At 36.7% G+C, this 19,888-nt stretch overlaps 1 protein-coding gene across 4 annotated transcripts in view; it reads left to right on the plus strand.

Moving 5' to 3' along the window:
* The window catches only part of NFX1 (nuclear transcription factor, X-box binding 1), a 93,157-nt gene that overhangs the window by 67,512 nt on the left and 5,757 nt on the right, over positions 1–19,888 (plus strand). For 2 of the 4 annotated variants that reach the window (XR_001519582.2, XM_015618627.2), the window contains 2 exons: positions 2,745–2,846; positions 4,318–8,106. The exons of 1 other annotated variant lie outside the window; for it this stretch is intronic. Coding sequence is in view for 2 of the 3 variants with exons in the window: in XM_015618627.2 (XP_015474113.1) it covers positions 2,745–2,846; positions 4,318–4,393 (178 nt within the window). In the remaining variant the exon portion in view is untranslated. Of the gene's footprint in view, positions 1–2,744; positions 2,847–4,317; positions 8,107–19,888 lie in introns of those variants that run through there. One more of the 4 variants, XM_019005717.2, reaches the window with a different exon arrangement.

A 19,888-nucleotide genomic window follows, 5' to 3' on the forward strand; every position in this document is an offset into this window, starting at 1 on the left:
TATTCTAAGTGTTCTGTTTCTGGCATTTCAAAGCTCTCATTTATTTTATTTTTTACTATACAAGTGAAATTTAGTCTGATATTCTAGAATAAGGACACTTTACTGCAGTTTTTTAAAGGCCTTTGTAACCTGCCTCTTTTTTTTGCTTAATTACTTCCAGGCAATTTGCTTTCCATGTTTTTGCATATGACAGTTAATAAAAATGGAAGAAGACAACAAAATACCCTCCCATCAACCACTGTTGTCTTTTTCCAGTTAGAACTTGCTCTGCAGTTGAGTTGTAACTTGAAATGGTGGTGTGAACATTTGACTTTATATGTCAGGCTTAGAGCTAGGGAGAGAGAAGGACTCTTTAACCGTTTTAGACAGGAGAGGAAAATTAGCTGTTCCCAACTGAAAGGACTGTAATATAATTGTTATTAGAGTATACGTGTAAATGTAATATAACCTTGAAAAAATTATGGCCAGTGACAAGTAACATTTTTTCCAAATAATGAAATCTTTCAATGTTGGGGAGAATGCTTTTTTAATTGGTGACTTATGTTTGTAAGATTTTGTAGTTCATTGGATTAGACTGTCAGTACTCAGTTTGAAACAATACTGAAAGGGGTTCAGGAATCACCACTTAATATTTTAGTGGTCTTTTGACTTACCTTGAAAATGTTGTGGAGTTTTTAATCTGTGTTGCCACAATATCACAAAAATTTGTCCTTAAATACAGACTGATAGAAGCAAGACATTATGAAATAAAAAATATTAAGATAATGGAAATAAGAAAAATACATATTTTTTAAAAATTTAATTTAAAATTAATTAAATTGGTTTCAAATTTAATTTTTTTTTAAGCTCTGATATAGAACTGGTGTTCATCTGTGTACTGATGTGAGATTTCACCTGCTTAGAGCTCTTGGGGAAATGGGCAGAAAGTATGAATTATCAAATATGTGACAAAGCATGGAACTCAACATGTGCACATTTCTGGAATTATAACAATATGCTACCCATTGCTTTGCAGCATTGTTGCTATTCAGTATGTAATTTTGAAAGAAACAAGATGTGTGTGTTGGTATCCATTGAGTAGGAATTTAATGCAATCAGCAAGCACAGAGAATCTCACGATCTGGAGGAGAATATTTAAAAATGCATGAATAAAGTAAATAAGGAGGACACATCTGTATTTAGTGTTTTACATAGAATCATGTAGGTTGGGAAAAGACCCTTGAGATCATTGAGTCCAGTGGTACTATCAAGTCTGCCATTAAACCAAGTCCCTAAATACCATATCTACACATCTTTTAAATACCTCCAGGGGTGGTGATTCAACCACTTCCCTGGGCAACCTGTTCCAATGCTTGGCAACTCTGAGTGTGGAACCCTTTGCTAATAACCAATAAAAGCTGCTCAGGAATACAGTTGAATGTAGTGTACAAGAAGTAGTTTGGTCTGAAAATGCCAGTTGCATGGATTTAGAAGAAAGTGCAGGAAGGGTAAAAAATTGATCTTATCTGCCCCCAGAGAAGATGAAGAAGAAACTTGGAGTGGCAAAGATGCTAACAGTGGAAGCTCTTTCAGTCTTACAGTGAAATCATCCAAGTGAAATAAGACAAACTCACTATTGAAAGTGGCTCATGAATTTAGAGGAAATTTTAAGACATCTCCACAACCTATTAGAGATACACTATGTTCAGTAATTATTTTTGTCTGTTTTGGTTTGGTTTTTGTTTTCTTTTTTTTAGTTAGATGCCCTTTTTGAGATCTGTGATCTTTCCAGGACTTTTTTTTTTACTGGGTGTTGGGGGTTGTTTGTTTGCAGATTTTTATTTTTTTTTTTTATATATATCCTCCTTTTTTCTCCATCCAGCGCAGCCTTTGGGCACAGACTGACAACTGAAGTTGAGTGTGATTCACAGCCTAAAACATATAAGTATATATGCTGAAGTATGTTTTCCTCCTGTACTGGAGAACTTACTGCTCTCTAACCATAGCTGTGGGGTGACTGTTACACTGCAGATGGGACAGGCACAAGTGTGACGTTTCATTGTGTGATGGCAATCACACTATAGATTGTAATTTGTGTAGAGAGCAGAAGAAGCTGATTTTTTAATTTCCCCACTCTAATGCATAATTTTTTTTTCTGATCTGATTAACCTGCTTACAAGGAAGAGGCAGTGTTGTTTGAGAGAGTGCCTCTTATCAGAGTGCTGTGGTTAACGAGTTTAACACAATTTACTGACAGTATTTGAGAAGGTGTTTCCAAAATTTTAGATAATGTTGTAAAGATTCAGTGAACTGTGTTCTTGTGGTTCTGAGTTAAGCTATTAAGTTGTTCCTTCTGATATATATATTGTTCTTTGAAAGAACAGATATGTAACCCTGAAGTATTCCAGTTTATCTATTTTAACAGTTGATCATTTAGTGCACTTCATAGTAGAAAGGAGTTGTGGACCTCAGACGCAGAAAAGGAATCTGAATACCAATGCTCAAATCTACTAAGCTGCTTCTGCATCTTTTATAGACAGCAGTGGGGAGACATTTAGAATACTGGATGGATTCTTGGTAATGAAAATGCACTTTTTGCAGTGTTGGTCTCCATGTTTGGAAAATTAAATATTTAAGTAGATTATTTAAGAATTCAAGTGTGAACTCTGACACCAAAACTGCTACTTAAAAATATTATTCATTCCCAAATTCTTAATGAGTATGATTTCCTATTGAACTAAGTACTCTTTCTTTTATTTCTTTAGAGGGAAATCCGTTTGTCCAAGCAATACCTTAACTTCTGTGCTAGATAAAGAAATGCAGAGCAGGCCTGCACCTCCTCTTCCTCATTACAAGCAAACAGATAAGTAAGGAATTTGGGTTTAAAACTGTATTCTTCAATTTTGTGCTGAGTTCCCCAAGGAACCTATTCCTGAGCTTCAGTTCCATATGCCCTGTTTTTTTCTTTTTTCCCAACCCACACACAGCTTTAGAGCTTGCAGTATGCACTAAGAAGTTCTTTCCATAGAAGTAAGCCTGAAGTGAAGTGATAAGAAAATGTAGGATTGGCTGTGTGATATAGGGGTAGTAGTATAACAAATATTATGGAGTTTAATTTTTTTTTTAATAAATATTAGATAGTTGGGAAGAGAGTGCTATTTTGGAGGGTTGGGGGTTGGTTTTTTTTTTACCTTTAACCAAGAGTAATGTCTTACTGGCATAAAATTATTTGGACAGGTACTAAATGTATTTTTCTTGTGTAGATACAGCTACACAGTTGATTAAAGGTGAACTACAATTTTTGTTAGTGAGAATTACTGAAGATGGGATATATAAGACATCTTGATGAATGGTCTTAAAAGGACATCTTTACATTGTATGACCTTCAGATGCTTGTAGTTATCTTATAGTTATGATTTTTTTTTTTAATGGATGGTGTATTGTTTGGTTAGGTTTACCTTTCAGAAGTGTTTTCCTCACAAATTTTTCCCAGATAAGCATCTGAAATCAGGTTCAAGTACCTTTTGCAGAAAGGGACTGCTTAATGTTGCAGTAACTACTGCTGGAATACAAAATAGGCTGTTCTGAGAAAATTTAAATTGTTTCAGGGCTAAGCATCTAGAGTAAAACACATTTTTAAAAGGATTTCTTAAGGTGTAAATCAATGCCAGTTTCTAATAGGTTCTTACTCTCCGTTTCCTCTTCTGTGGCAATGCTGTCCTCAGTGACCCTAATTAATGCCAAGGAGTTAAGTAGCAAAATAAAATAAAGGACTTTAGCCATTTATTTTTTCATTATTAGAAGTAAAGTTTATTTAGAAACTTTAAAGATTTTTTAGAATTTTTTTCTAGAAAATCTTATGGAAGATCTCATGCTGTCTTACTGAAAAAAATCTGTAGTGTTTGGATTTGGTATGACCACATTTTTTTTTACTCTTGCTTTTGAAAGCAAGTGGATTTGATCATCAGCTCACTTTAACAGCGTTTCTTTTGCTGATTCTTTTAAAAAGGCATTTTTAACATTTAATCTCCAGTATAATTTTTGTAATAAATATTACTGGTAAATTACATTTTCTGGTAAAACCCCAAAAGGAATTTTATCAATTCAGACACATGTTGATGTAAATTAATTTGATCTAGTATATGTTTTTGTCAAAATTCAATTAACAAAGGCTTTCTGGAGCATTAAGATACTTCATATAAAACTTAATTTAGAAGTGCATGCTATTGACTGATTCAGTGTGTATGTGCACATTGAGACATTACAGGAGTTTGTGATTCAATTTACTTTGTATCTTGTTTTTCATGCATGTAATATCTAATGTTCTTATAATTTCAGGAGTAGTGGAAACAGTGGTTTATCCAAACCGTTAAAGGAAGAGCCAGTAATTGACTACTTTGATGTCCAGGACTGAAGTGATCGATGTAGAATCATTCAGATGAATCAGAATTGCATAGATTATGATACAGAAGCTTAGAGGTGAAAATACTTAGTTATTGTGTGAGGTGCTTTTTGAATATCTGTCAAATGATCAGTTGTTCAACATATCCATAATTTAACATCTGAAGTTAGAGTGATATGCTAATTTAAAATGTTAAGCATTTCAACAGTTTATGTAACTGCATAATACCTAATAGTAGTATGGCTTTTTAAATCTGGGTTTGGTGCAATTTTGTATCTAATGTGCTGTCAGAATAATGTAATTTCATTAATGATTTTGAAGTAAGAGAACTGGTGGTAAGCAAATATATTTTTGGAATATTAAGAATGACAATAAATCTCAAATACTTATTTTGACATATCTCACAGAAAATGGACTAGAAATAATTGTGATAAAAACACTGGTTGGGATATTCTTAAAGTATTTTCATGTTTTATTAATTCACTTTTGTGTTACCGTGGTAAATTTGAGAATTTGAGTTACTCTTCTACATGGAAAGAAATATAAAATTTAAGTATAAATATATACATAAATGCCTATTAAGAGCGCAGACTTTGGAATTTGAAGAACCAGGATTTGGGGAAGGTGGGGAATTAAAACTTAGTCTAATTTATCTCAAATTTGACGTATTTAAAAAGAAAACAAGGAAAAACAAAGAAAAAAATACAAACCAAACAACAACAAAACCAACCCCACAACATGAGATTACTCCTACTACTACTTTTTTATCCAAGACCTTGAACAAAACCTTATATCTTATTTTGGTGCTCTGTGCATGGTTTTATTGCAGTTTATATTTTTTTTTCTGTCCTGTGCAAGCTTAAGATGAGTTTGTGAAGTTTGGTTTAAGTATGTTATGGATTTGGAATAATACTTGTAAAATTTAGAAGACCATCTGCCTAATTATGGGAAGTGCCATTAACAGAATGGGATGACAGTTTAAACACTGAAAGACACTGGAGTGGTCTCATGATGGTGAATTGTTTCCAAATCTTGATTTAAGATAGGTGAGTAGCTCTCTGGGAGAGGAGTTAGTAGGTCTGATCAGAAGAGGTGGTACAGCTCTGAATTTGAGTAATACCTGTTCTCCTGAGGAGAAAGTTTTTTGTATTAATAGCTTTAGGAGCTCTGACACTGATGCACTCTGTTTCTTGTTCCTTGTGGCTGCTACATGTAATACTAGAGGTGAGTCCCCTGTACAGCATGAGAGGCTGACACAAAAAAGGGGCTCACTATGTTGTAGTGCGAGATTTATTGCCAAAAAATGGAAGGCATTTACTCATGCTTAGATTCACTTAGAGTTACCATATGACCCTGAGCCTTAACTATGAAGCATTCCATGGCTACATTTCAATTGAACAGCTCACAAAACATGGAAGAACAAGTAGAAAACTCACAAACCATATCTGTGCTCCGAAATGTTTTGAAAATTAAAATGCACACTATTATTGTATATTTTTGTAGGAGTTTATTTCACATTTTTAAAAATGCAGTCTTAAATGTTACTAAACGTTTGAAGTATTTCAGGTAAAACAGGTACCTTCAAGAGTGTTCAGGCTTTTAATTTCTATGTAGTGATTTAAATTTGTTTTACTTTTTTTGTCTAATACTTTTTGAACAGAAAAGAAAAAAAAAACAGTATGTCCTATATTGCCCTTAATTTCTTCAGCAGGTTATAGTTGGATTCTACAAGGCATACTGCTGAGTTCAGCTGAAGAAATAAATTACTTCCAGGAATGTATTTCTTCAATCCCTTCCTTGTGAGGACTGTGTCTGTACCAGTACTTGCAGACAAGTGCTGACTCAGTGTGGCCAAACAAAGGCTATTCCTGGTTTTGAAACTCAGAGCTATGTTAATATAGCACTGACTTAAAGCTAATAAGATCTCTAGGAAGAAAGTATATAGTTATGCTGCAAAGGTAAGTTCTAGACAGGAGCTGGCACACATGTCCAGTGAACTGAGTCAGATGCATGTGTACTGGATTACACACGGTTTACTATAGGTAGACCTAACGTTACAGATCATCAAAGTGGTTTAGTTGACAATAAATAGAATAAAGCTGAAGCCTGCTAACTATTCACACTTCTACATGAGTATAGCCAAAACCATCACAATTGCACCTCTGATTCGAAACTTAAAACCTAAAAGGTTTTCCTAGCATTATTTTCAGCTCTGTTTAGTGAAATTTTTATCAGATTATGGCATTAGCATAAAAATCAGAGCTTTGATGAGACTCACTTGAGCAGTCAAGTTGCAACTGCTTGTAATAAGAAAATGGAGGTAATCTCAGTTTCTCGAGCTAAAATTAATAATTATTACCGAATTGGTTCATATTGAGAAGTCATACATCTTGTCACTTGCCTCTTAACTATGTGAATGTTAAAACATTTTTTATAGATATGTTTATTACACATCTCTAAATCATGACTATTGGAGCCATACCTGTAGTTATGAAGCAATTCACAAGTACCAAATCTTTTTTTTTTAAATGAGTTTTAGTAACTTGGTTAAAAATATGATACCATATATTTTCCTATGAAAGTGATTTTCCCCTGGAGCTCAGCTACATGGCCTTAAGAAGGAATTCAGCAAAGGCTAACAGTGGTGCTGTTCTCTCTGTTTTGTTTTGCTTTTGCTGCAATGTATCATTGACTTTCATATGGAATAGTAATAAAGGCTGGAGTTTTGATATATGTGATAACTTAGCTTCATATTGCACGTGTGCCTTGTGAAATACTTTTCAAATAGCTATTTTTTAAATCTGAGCTGGAGTTTACACCTTTTATCTAATAGAAAAGTAAGTAGATAAAAGAAATCTTTGCATCAGTGAAGTCAGTGGCAAAAATCATGGTGACATCACTGTAACTTATGACTTCAGCTTCAGTATGCTAGCAATTTTCCACAGCCCTAAGAATAATATTGTTTCCTGTAAATATATTTGAAGAAAGTACTTTTCAGTAAGCATCTTTTGAAAATGAGTTATGTGATACCAGTTGGAATTCATGCAACTTCATGAAGTGCTTTTAAAACTGTGTTTAAAATAGATAGTTTGGCATTTGGGCTGTGCTGTTGCCTGTCTCTATAGTTTAACATATTTGAAGTGCTCTGAATATTCTATATTTGGGTTTAACCTAAAATTGTATAAGATACATAAGTAGACTTCAAGATCACTGTTTCTGTGGCAGGTTTTACAGTATCTGCCTTGAAATGAGCAAAGTTAAGTTTTTCTACACTTGTTATTTGTTGAAAGATTTATATTTAACTTGATTTTGTCAAGTTACTGATGTAAAATTACTTTCTTTATAAACCCAAAATAAATCTAAGTTTAAAGTTCAGTGCTTTGGAATTGTTTGCAAACTTCATCTTGGTATTCAAGAGTAGGAAGACTGAGACATCACAGAGAAACAAAAGTAAAGATTAAAGTGGACATTTGGGAAGTTCCTTTTCCTCAAATTTTTAAGTAAAGTATGTGATTTCCTGGATTTGAAGTGATTTTTAAATGAATGCTGTGTGGAGAATGAAGCAAGTCAAGAGGGCTCCCCAGAAAATGGAGACCATGTTGCCTTCTTAGGATTCAGAACTACAAGAGAGACGATTCTGGATAGAAATGTACATTTTGGTTATATGAAAAACCCTTTATTATGTCAGCCTAAATGCTATTTGACAATAAAATATGTGATTTTAACTTATGGTCCCTTCATTGTTGTTCGTTCACCATTAAGTTGTAACGGTGACTATAAGACAGGTGGGGGAAGGGGAGGTGAGAACTTAAGTAATTTTAAAGTCCTGTGGGCATTAGATATAACAAATTCAGGATAATATAAGGGGGGTGGAGGGATGATGTAAAAACTTTGCCATCACAGTTCAGTAAGTGACGGGAAGACTCAAAAAGGAAGTAGTCTGAAAATCAGAAGTTTGAAATAATTTGAACTGGCTCCTCCTGAAACTTTTAACCCAGATCATGCATTTTCAGCAAAAGCCTGACCTGGTATTTCTGAGGGAAATGCAAGTGCAAGATGGCTCATAGAAATTCGGGAAGTGATCTGAGATTGAAGAGTCTTGAAAGACAGACCAAAACTTTTTATCTTGCTACTTCAACTGCCTGTGAGTTTGGACTTTCATTTCAGGATATTTTTGGAGGATGAGGATGACATATTGAAAGCGTACAAGCACTGGAAAACCCGTTAACTGGAAATTGCTGCCTGAAAAAAACCACTTGCACTTCAGTTACATTTGTCATGGACTAGAGGGAGATTGAATACACCTTCCTTGTCAGTGTGTGCATATGGCAGCAGAAGAGACAATCGGTTTTACTTTCTGTTCACTTTACCACGTTTGGAAATGGGCTTAAATAGTTACTATTGTTCAGATGTTGGGTTTCAAGTATTTTAACCTTTGTCGATATTGAATTCCCAGCAGAAGCCTTCATATTTAAAAAATGCTGTTCTCATCCTTTACTAAAATGCTGAATTCCTAAGATGTTTGATGTGCAAATTTTTATGCCCATATACTTACTACTTAACTGTAAACCTGAATATTAGAGCCATTTATGTAGAGAGGCTGTGTTGGACACTCATGAACTTTAGACCAGATATTCTTAGCCTTTGTCATCTCAAGATTTTTGAAGGAAGTAGTGCAGTGCCTTGAGCAGGTGGAGAGACCATGTTGATAATGTCCTGCGAGAAGCAAGGTCCCAGAAAGATCCTAGGAATCTTTTAGTATTACCCATTGAGCTGCTGTTTCAAGCACTGTATTTTTGTTATGTTTTTAAGTCAGGGTGTCTGATTTAAAGCTTCTATGGGAAATTCACATCTCTTTCAAAACAGAAAGTTATTCTACCACTGGAAGAATCTTAAAAAGAGCACAGATCAAAGCATATCACCTTTCTGGTATTTCAGGCAATCCTTTTACCAGTTTAGGTGCCTCTGTGAGGTACTGTTGCCTTCTTTGGAGCTCTTTTCAGTGAAAGGAATAGGGGCAGAATATGTCTGTTTTGTCAAGCTCTGCTATGCTTGCCCATCTCAGCTTTTCACTTTCTGTGAAATGTTCGGGAACTGCCCTCTAGTAAATGGTTTGGTTTTCTGATAGATCTAATGTGTACTTTAGCATCCAATCATCTTACTACATTCATATTTATTCCCTTAAAGTGTAGAAAATGTCTCTCTAGTCAGAGAACTAGAGGGCTTTACCTGTAAAGAGATGTAAGGAACTAAACTAAAAACATCAATATAAAGAAAAGTTTATCTTAATAGAACACTTTTTATATGCTAGTCAAAAGGCTGTCTTTCAAAATATGTATTTAGGGTAAAATAACATGTCTAACTAGGAAGCGTCACTTATAAATTTAAGTTCTAGGAAATAAAAGCTGTGGTGAAAACTGTTGGATGTTGGATAGTCACCTATCAAACAGTATAGTCAGCAAAGTACATTCTGTCCATTCAAGGCACCTAAACAGCTTAACTTTTTTTTAACAAGCAATTCAAGGAATTTTCAGAATTTACTGCTATCACAGTAAGTAAGTTTATACCTCTTATAAAAAAATTCTGTTTCAGGAAGTATTAATTAAAATCTTCTGTCAGTGCAGCAACTCGGGGTAAGTACTGACACAGGTTGATGGTTAAATTCAGTATGTTGGTATCAAATAAATAGGTGCCAGAGTTTCTAGTTAAGTGTGATTGCTTAAGAAAGACAGTTCAGCAGCTTCCGTTAAAGTCTTCTGCAATTTTAATTATATTCTATGGGAGTATGCAGTGCAGGTATTGGATTGAAATATCAAATCATTAATTTTTATATAAGGTGTATTTTTGATAACTTTATTAGGCATTTTTGATACACACTTCCACGAGGAATGTTGTAAAATACAGGATGAGTTTACTCAGACATACTACAGAATTGTCTTCTGTGAAGACATTAAGAACTCAACTGTATGAGATCCTGAACAACCTTCTTTAACTGGACATGCTTGGAACAGGAAATTGAACTACATCACCTCCCTGAAGTCTCTTACAACCAATAGGATTCTACAATTCATGGCCAACCTAAAGAAACTATGCTTTTGACTCAAGTTTTGTCCTTGAGTTTTAGCAGTTCTTTTTCTACATACAGTGTTAGCTGTCAAAGGTGTGTGTAGAGATGCATTAATAAAGTTCTCTCCATGTCTTTGCTGGGTTGTCTTGATCTCCCCGAGTTCCCTTTTGAACAGGCTGTTGATTCTCTTTATCATCATAGTCTTTTTATTCACCTTTTTGAATGCAGCATGTGGTCTCCAGAAAATATTAGCAGTTCTATTAATATGCTAATACCTGTGCTACGTTTTTCTTTTTCAAAAAGATTATGATTGGTTTTAATTGATAAAAGAGGTAATTGTGCAGTCACATTGAAGTATTCAGTGCTAATAGATCCTTGACAGTTGTTTTGTTCCAAATTTGATAGCTCCTAATCTTTTGTTGTTGTTTATTCTGATACAGCTTTTGTACTCTTCTAGTGTTTACCATTCAGTAGTTTTTACACATTTATGGGTAAAATATCTTCTCATAGAACAGAAAGGAGTGAATGAATGGAAATCAATTTTTTATGTTTTCCTGGGACCTTCTAAGATGTATATGCAATGCAGGAACTCAGTTACGATAAGGCTGTAATTTTTCAGTTGCTACAGTGTTTGCAGATTCCAACTATTATGGTTAAATTCAAATGTTAATTCCAGAGATAGCAATAAGAGCAGCAAATTTGAACATTTGTTCATTCTAAGTGAATGAAAAACTAATTTTAGTGCTTCATAACATTTCTTTTGCATCAAAGAATGTAATTTAGAAACACAGCTTGAAGAGAGAGCTCTTGGTATTCTGAGATTTATAAAGCATTCTTTTAAGTGTTAGCTGATATTTAATTCCTTAATAAGAACATACTTTTAATGGCCAAATAGTTTCTGTCATCAAAAACTTACTGAAGCAAGGTCAGTTTATTCTGTGGAATGGACATATTTTGTAACTTTTGATATAGATATATATAAAAAGTTATAAAAAGGCTTGTTTTCAAAAGCAAAAGGATTTTCAATTAGTGTAGTGACAGATGTTTTCCTCTTCACGTGATATAAACTAAAAACTGCTTCCATGTAAAACATTTTTCAAAACATTATCCAGGTCTATAAATTGAAAATATAATTATGTGCAAGAAGTTACTATCAATAAAAACTACTTTAGAACTATGCTCATTTAGAGCTAAGACTTTCCCTTTTTTCTACTAATGTCACAGCCGAAGAGTGCAATTTTGGAATTCCTCCATAGCACACTGGCTCTAATCATAAACTGATTCTTCTTTGGTTGTTCAGTTCAAATTCAGTCCACCAGTAATGTCAGTAATGTTCTTTACCTGCTATAGGTATTAGACTCCCCTGATGGTTACTAGGTGGGAAGTTTGGCCACTGCAGGTGCAGGATGGGAGTATGGGCCTGTATGAATCTGTGACAGGGGTTGTTTTAGGAAAACAGATTGGGCAAGAGAGTGAAAAAGACATGAACTTGGATCATGACTGGTGGTTTTAATTCCAGAGTTCCTGGAAGATTTTATTATACTGGCAGTCTTTTTGTCATACAGACTGTCAGAAAGATGGAGACAACTGGAAGGGTATGGGGATGATTGATTTCTTTATGCTTGAAGATAAGAAGGTAGTAAGGAAGGAAGTATACATCTCTACTACTGTAGATGAGTGACTGGAAACTGGTCTGGAGTCATATGCATGGTACTGTTGAGCTTAGTTTCCCCAGAATAGGTCTAAGAGTATAAAGTGGCCAGGAAAAAGCAGTTTTGGCTGAGATAAGGGAGTAAGAAAGCAGGAGGGATAGAATATGTTCTCAGGAACAACGGCATTGTCATTCCAGAACCCAGGAGTTCATGAGGTATCAGAGAAGGTAGTGACATGGAATGTAGAAAATGTCGCTCTGGCATTTTTTGCTAAAAGGGCAGAAAATCAGACTTTTCTGTTTCTGAGAGGAAATAGTCTCACAGTGATGAGAAAAGAGCAGGACAAAGTGAGGAAAGTGATGCATAGTCAGTAGTATTCCTGAGCATATTGCAGCCAGGACAGCAACCAACAATGTATTTCAAAAACAAATTAAGCTGGCCCAGGCATTTGGAAAGTGTGGGCAGACATTCTGGTGACACACTGAGGGACAAAATTGAGGGAAATAAGAGTAGGAGATTTAGGCAAGCATGAGCTAATGACTGAAGACTTTGATGAATGGAGAAATATAGGTGAGCTATGCTTGGAGTTCATGATTGCACCAAAGATGAAGTTTTGCATGGTAGACAACGGAAGAGGGGAGAAATTGAGATAATCTGTTTCTCCAGACTCTTTGCATTATATTTGTTACACTTTGATGAGGCACCATTGGCGAGACCTCCCTCCCTTGACAAATGTGAGGTGGACACTCAGCCAGAGTCTGGCCTGCTTTAAAGTGTAAGCTAAATCACAGAGGAGTGGATGGGAATGTGATACACTAACAATTTAGGGGATTTTAGAAGTTCATTTCACAGTGGGCTCCGAGTTCTGACAGATTAGCACAGAAGAAGCACAGAGTCCTTCTTGAGTCAAGTACCAAAAGACTTCCTGCTTTTTAAGGTGGACAGTGTGTCAGGTAATAGCATGGAGTTACAACCTATCAAGAAACAGAAAAAAAAAAATAAATTAGTCATTTAGAGGGAAAATTTTGTTTATTCTCAAGATCAATGAGTATTAGGCGGACCAGTGAATTCTGGTGGATCAATTGTCCTCTCTCACTATTGATAAAAATTCCATGCTACTCTTGCAGAGTAGCCAGAGCTGACAAAATGGATCCTCTGTTAACTCTGTGAGATAGTTTCTTTCACTAAATATCTTCATTCATATGTTCCTGTGGTTATAGAATGTTGCTTACAAAAGATAGTAGCTTAATATTTTGGCTATTGATAAACCCCATGTGATTTTAATCTATTAAGATTTAAAGTCTAAGGCCAGGCACAGTGGTTGCTCAACAGCTTGTGCAGTTTTCAATGCAGATGAGCCCAACGCTAGAATTAACAAATTCAAAGGACTGCTCATGTTTTGTATTGTCCTAATGACTTTCCATTTGTTGTGGAGCACAGTGTAATTGTGGCTGGACTTGTGATATTTGCAGGGCAACAGAAAAGAAGACAAGTAGTATTGTTTGAATACACAGGGAGGGGAACCCCAGGACAAATTCCTTACTTTTATTACTGGAATGAGAGAACAGACATTTGCACTCAATTAGCAATCCTAAGAAATTCTTTAGTTTTGCTGCCATGAGTAGTAAACTGAGTAACCATGTAGTATGGTTACACAGCTACAGCAGTGGTCTGGGCCATCTTGGGCCTGAAAAGCCAGACTGTCACAGAAGGAGAGCTATATGTCTTACAGAAGTCCTTAAGAGATACGAGTGAGCAGTCTGAGCCCAAAGGGCTTTTCATGAAAGGCCACATGAGCCAAAGCCATGAACTGAATTTCAAGTTTCATTCTGAGAATGCTGGTTGTGGGGAAGCATCCTTTACACAAAGCTGTGGGGAGATGACAACTTGTAGGACTACTAGTAGTTGTGCTGGAAGCTTGTGATTTTGTTTGATGTTTCAAATGAAAAACAGAAGACTAAGAATGAAATAAAGACTGTACTTAGACCATAATTACTAATTATCACAGCATAATTACTGTGGAAGCAGCAAGACCCAGGCTCTGGGTTGCAGTCTAGAGACCACATTTACAGCTGAAAAACCAAGGGTACCGAAAAGAATACACTATTTTTTGTTTGGGTTTTGCAGAGCTGAAGACCATGGTTGCTGTGGGGGAGGTACAATGCATAAAAATGCTGGTGTTGCAAATACTCTTGGCCCAGCAAAATATATAATGCTGTTACAACAAAGACTGCTCATTAGTTAAGGCTAAAAAAAATCTGCATCTTGCAAGAGACTGTTTATGGCAACTGTAAGTCCCACAAGTGTAAACTGGTCTTCTGAGTCTGCTGGGCAGTGGACATGTGTCCTTCTAGGAAAGGAGCTCTGGAAGGAACACCCTGGATACTGTGCTCACCTTATAGAACAGGGGGCTATACCCATTGTGAACAAGTTTACAATGACTGTGTCTGCCAGGAGAGGCCACTGGCAGCACACAGTAGTTCTGAGGCTGTATTGAAAAGCTCAGTGTTACTCTTAAACCCAAATATAGCAGAGGAGGTAGAGCAGGAGAGATCCATGGAGGATGTGCAGCAATGCTAATGGCACATCCAAATGTTTGGAGCTAGGTAATATGTAGAAGAATACAGATTTGTGAATTTAGGCTATGATTTAGGTATCATTATTGGAATGACATGTTTTTAAATGTTTTAACCACTCATGCCAACTGTTCAAAATGGTGATAATGTTCAGCCTCATCTTGAAGCTGTTAACATGTACAATCCTCCATATTCTTCCACTACTAATTTAAGCAATATGAAAGCAGAGACAATATTAGACTGCACCAGTACCTCTCCTACAGTGTGAGTTGTGGTTTTGATCAGGTTTTCCTCTTGGCTATTATTATTATAAAAGCAGGTGGAGGTATAGGATGCAGAACTGTAGTCCATCTGCCACTTTGACCATAACAAAAAGAGGTACTTTTAAACTGAGATAAATAATGGTAACAATAACCTTTGTTTTGCTGAGAATCTCGCATGACTTATGGAAGGGAGAGATCTGATGTATATATTTTAACTTGTGCAAAAGAACTGCCTCACATATTGGAGTGGTCTGTGCATAGCAAGAGATCTCCTTGCCTGAAGACCCACTGCATGTCATATCATAGTGGGATAAAAGTGCTGGGTGTTTTTAACCCAAACAATTGCTCAGACCTCCCAAGACCTCCTTTCTCCCTTCACATGGTCACAATTATCACAGGGCTAGGGATGTCAGAAAGTTACTTAGGGCAGAAATTTTTGTGCTGTATTTGTATTACAGGTGGTAACTGTCTATAAAGACATATTGCCAGCTGTGCTTATCACATGACTCTGCAACTAATGTGAATGTGAAAGTAACTCACTGAACCTGCAGACTGATGTCTGGGAATGTTTGCAGAAGCACAAGGCCCTGGCTATTAAAAAGCAAACTATTAATTTGGCTATGATTTTTTCATGAGAAATGCAAAGTTTGCATGGAAAACATCAAAGATAAAAAGGCTAGAAGGGCGAAAAGTGTTATGGATAGATCTGTCACATAAACAAAACCTGTGCTTCATTCCCGTGTCAAAAGAAACAAGAGGCAGAAAAGTGCTGTGTTTTTGATGATGTAAAGTGCATGCAGAAAAGTGGGGCTTCCAAGCCTTAGTTAGTACCATTTACATCATATTCAGGTCCCACACTATTCCATACAGCCTCATTAACCACCTTCCCCTTCCCACTCTTTGATACAATACAGAGATATTCCCTTAGTCTGTAGACCACCCCTGCAAAATATCTATAAAATGTGTTCAGAATGTTGAGTTCATCTAGTCCATTGCTTTGGCTGTATTTCTTGCTGCTTGTTATTGGGCACCAAAGCCAGCTCAGGTCATGTCACTGCTTCCTGTAAGGTTTCTCCTCCATTGCCTCAGGTGGTTTCTGCTGTACTAATTCCTGTACCACACAATTCAAATCATAGTTTACAACAATTTAAAGGTATATCCATTACAGTCTCCATCCCTAGTCATTTTGGGACAGGTTATGGTTTTAACATTGTAATTAACTCCTCCCCTTGTGCCCAGCCTGGCTAACAATAAAAAGGGTCCCACTGGTGTCCACTGTTAGTGCAGTCCACATCACGGTCCTGCATGGGCTGCAGGAGATAGCTGCTTCACCATGGTCTTCATCATGGGCTGTGAGGGAATCTCACGCTGCTCCAGTGTGGGGCTGCACCCATGGGACACAGTCCTCGAAATTCTCCAGTGCAGGGCCTTTGCACAGGCTCCAGTTCTTCACAAACTGCTCCAGAAGGGCCCCCCATGAGGTCACAAGGCCTTTCCAGCAAACCTGCTCCAATCACAGCATCTCATGGGATACAGCCTTCTTCAGGCATTCATCTGCTCAGGCATTGGATCCTACACAGGCTGCAGGTGGGTCTCTGCTCCATCATGGACTTTTCATGTCAGAGCCCCTTCAGCTTAAGTTTACACTGGAATTCCACATGTCCAGTACAGCAATACAGAAACAGCAACAACACCCTGGCCATCTGCCAGCCCAGGCCCTTCACCAGGGTTGTTATCAAAATGTTCCCAGGCACAATACAGGGAGATAATAAGTAGTACAGCAATACAGCAAGCAGCAAAAGCAAAAAACAACCATTAATGAGCACTGGACTAATACACAGTCATGGAAGGGAGCTCCATGGCAAGTACAGGAGCTTGCTGATTACCAGCTAAACAGCACTAATAGCTATAAATTCAATTTAGCACATCCCAGTCAAATCTGTCATTATCTTAAACACTTTGTGTCCCACACTGGGTGCCAAAAAGTACTGTTGTGGCTTAACTCCAGCCAGCAACCAAGCCCCACACAGCCACTCGCTCATTCCCCCACCAGTGAGATCAGAGAGAGAACTGGACAGGTAAAAGCTAGAAAACTCATTGGTTGCATAGGGTTAATAAGGTTTCCCTATTAAACTGCATAAAGACAGTTTAACAGGGGAAGCAAAAGCCACATACGCAAGCAAAACAAAACAAGAAATTGATTCACTTCTTCCCAAGGTCAGGCAGTTGTTCAGCCATCTTCTGAGAGCAGGGTCCCATCATGCTTAACAGTTGCTTGGGAAGACAAATATCATCACTCTAAACACCCCCTTCTCCTCCTTCTCCCCCTACATCATGATGTCATATGGTCTGGAATATATCTTTGGTAGTTTGGGTCACCTGTTCTGGCTGTGTCTCCTCCCAGTTTCCTGGGCACTTCCAAATGCCTTGCCAGCAGGGCAGCACAAAAAGCAGAAAAGGCCTTGGCTCTGTGTAAACACTGCTAAGCAATAACAAAAACATCTCTATTATCATCACTGTATTCAGCATAAAGTTAAAACATAATCCTATATCAGACACTGTGAAAAAAGTGAAGTCCATCCCAGCTAAAGCAGCACACAAGACATGTGTTTTCATACCAATGCTAAAAGAAACTAGAGGCAGGAAGGTGCTATGTTTGTAATGATATAAAGTGTAGGCAGAGAAGTGGGATATATGTTCCAAATTATACTTTTGCAATGGAGTTAGCAGCAGGACCACAGTAGGATGCTGTTTGCCCTGCCTCTGCCCCTCTCTACCCCAGCTTGTAGTCTGCTAAGAAACTTGCAGACTTCTTAGCCAGCATGAAAATGCCCATGGTTCTCACCTATACACTCTACCAAATTAGGCATTTTTCTTCTGTTTTTCCCTTTTAGTGTATTTTGCTGCCCCAGGAAGTGCCATCCTGGTCATCCTGGCATCTTGGGTCAGGGTACACAGGGTCCCTTGGTCAGACTCACAGGACCAGCATCTTTGCATGGGGCAGAGCTTGCTTGGGGATTTCTAGGTGGTCTTCTAAGACTGGGCATAGTCCTCTTGCATGTTCTAACTTGCTACTGTTCCCGTATGTTTTTAAGGTTAGGGGAACTACCTCCTAAACTTCTATTATTACTGCTAATATCACACTAATTTAACAGTGTAAAATCTGTAGACAAAGTCTTACAAAAGTGTTATCAAAAAAAATGATGGAATCTACACATTTCAGGACTACCAGAACAAAGGCATAGGTGCAACTCTTCTCCCTGTTTTCTCTGTCCTCAGTTGGATCAATCCTGCATCCATTCTCTGGCTTTTCCAGGTTTCCCAATCTCTCAGCTAGAGGGAAAGTCACTCATTTCTGTTCATTCAAGCCCAAATACATGCTATAATATTGTGACAATTGGTTCCTCCCAGTCTAAATCTATGTAATCTTTCTTGTGGACAGTTTATTTCACCTGTGCTCCTTTATCCCATTGTAAGGCTTTGTCTTCTTCACGATGTTTGTCTTTAGAGGGGGATTTTGCAGTGGTTTTTGATCTAATTGTGCAATTTCTGACTCCTTTCTCTGATACGACTTGCCTGTTCCCCTGGGTTTGACAGGATGAACAATGGTCTCTGACTAAAGGGGTATTCCAGTCTCCTTATTCAAATCCTATAGGAATTATAACTAGATTCATGTATCAGAGTATGTATATACATATTTTACACACTTTATAAATGATATACATATATATCAGGTAATGAAGTCTACAGTAACAGTAATTTTATATATTTAAGCTCTTAATATTGAAAGGAAAAATGTATTCTTACAGGCAACAAAATATCTAGAGTGGGATTGACTTAAGACATTTTTTCTCTCCAGATGTATGTGTTTTTATGTAGCAGAGTGATGAGCTGAAAGTTACCACATCCTAGTTCAAAATTATGCATCATTTTTTTGACTGGGGCCATTTTCTTGACTCCAAACCAGGTCATATTTCACGAAGAGTTACAAGGCTTTTCTTAACCCACAGCCTTTTCATACTGTTTCCCAAATTTCCATTTAGAAGACAGCTCAAAGTGTAATGCTTTTAAGGATGCTACAACTCAAATTAGGACTTTCTTATGCATAATCTTTATTTATATAAGGCAAAACTGGCTGATGTTGAGAGCTTATCTCTAAAGAAAAGCTGAGAACAGGCTATTGCAGACATAGTGGACAGTTTTTTCTAAAACCAATTAGCATTTCTTAGTCAGTTAGCTGGCAGCACATAGTTTTTTGGTAAGTGTGATCAAAGTCCATGTAACAGGCACAGTCTAACCTGTTTTCCTGGGATCCATCACAGTAGTGTCTAACTGACAGTTAAATTAAAAAAAAAAAAAAAATCTAAAATCTGGCTCTTGTTCCTATGTTCTTTGGTCACCAAAAGATGCCATTTCCCCACCAGCTGCTTCTCTACTTGAAACCTGGGTGAAAAGTTTCCCTTGGTTCTTAGTTGGAAAGCTGCTATTTAAGCATGCTTTACTTCCTGAGGTTATTCTGAGAGGTACTGTCCAAGTATATTCTACTGGGTGATATTATACAACAGTATGGAGACACTGAGACATGATTTAAAAAAAAAATCCATGGAGATTATGTATTCCCAAATATTGTGAAAATCATGATTTTTAATAAACAGTATATCTAATATAAGTTCTTATACTTACTTAGTTGAACACAATTCTACAAAGACAATAAAGTTATGCTAGTTAGTATTTCAGCATAACAAAGTATATCATAATTTTAGTTAATATTCAGATTTGAAGCTGTAACTGTAGCTACTATAGTTTACAGAAAGATTAAGAATTTTCTATTGGTTTGCAATATCATTATGTTGGCTAGCTTCCCTGATACATAAAATATATTTGCTCTCCTTAATTAAGAAGTAATTGGTCAGAATCAGCTTGTTTGGGTAGACTCACTTCACTTCAGA

Source organism: Parus major, chromosome 2 (genome assembly GCF_001522545.3).
Source record: "Parus major isolate Abel chromosome 2, Parus_major1.1, whole genome shotgun sequence".
NCBI lineage: Eukaryota > Metazoa > Chordata > Aves > Passeriformes > Paridae > Parus > Parus major.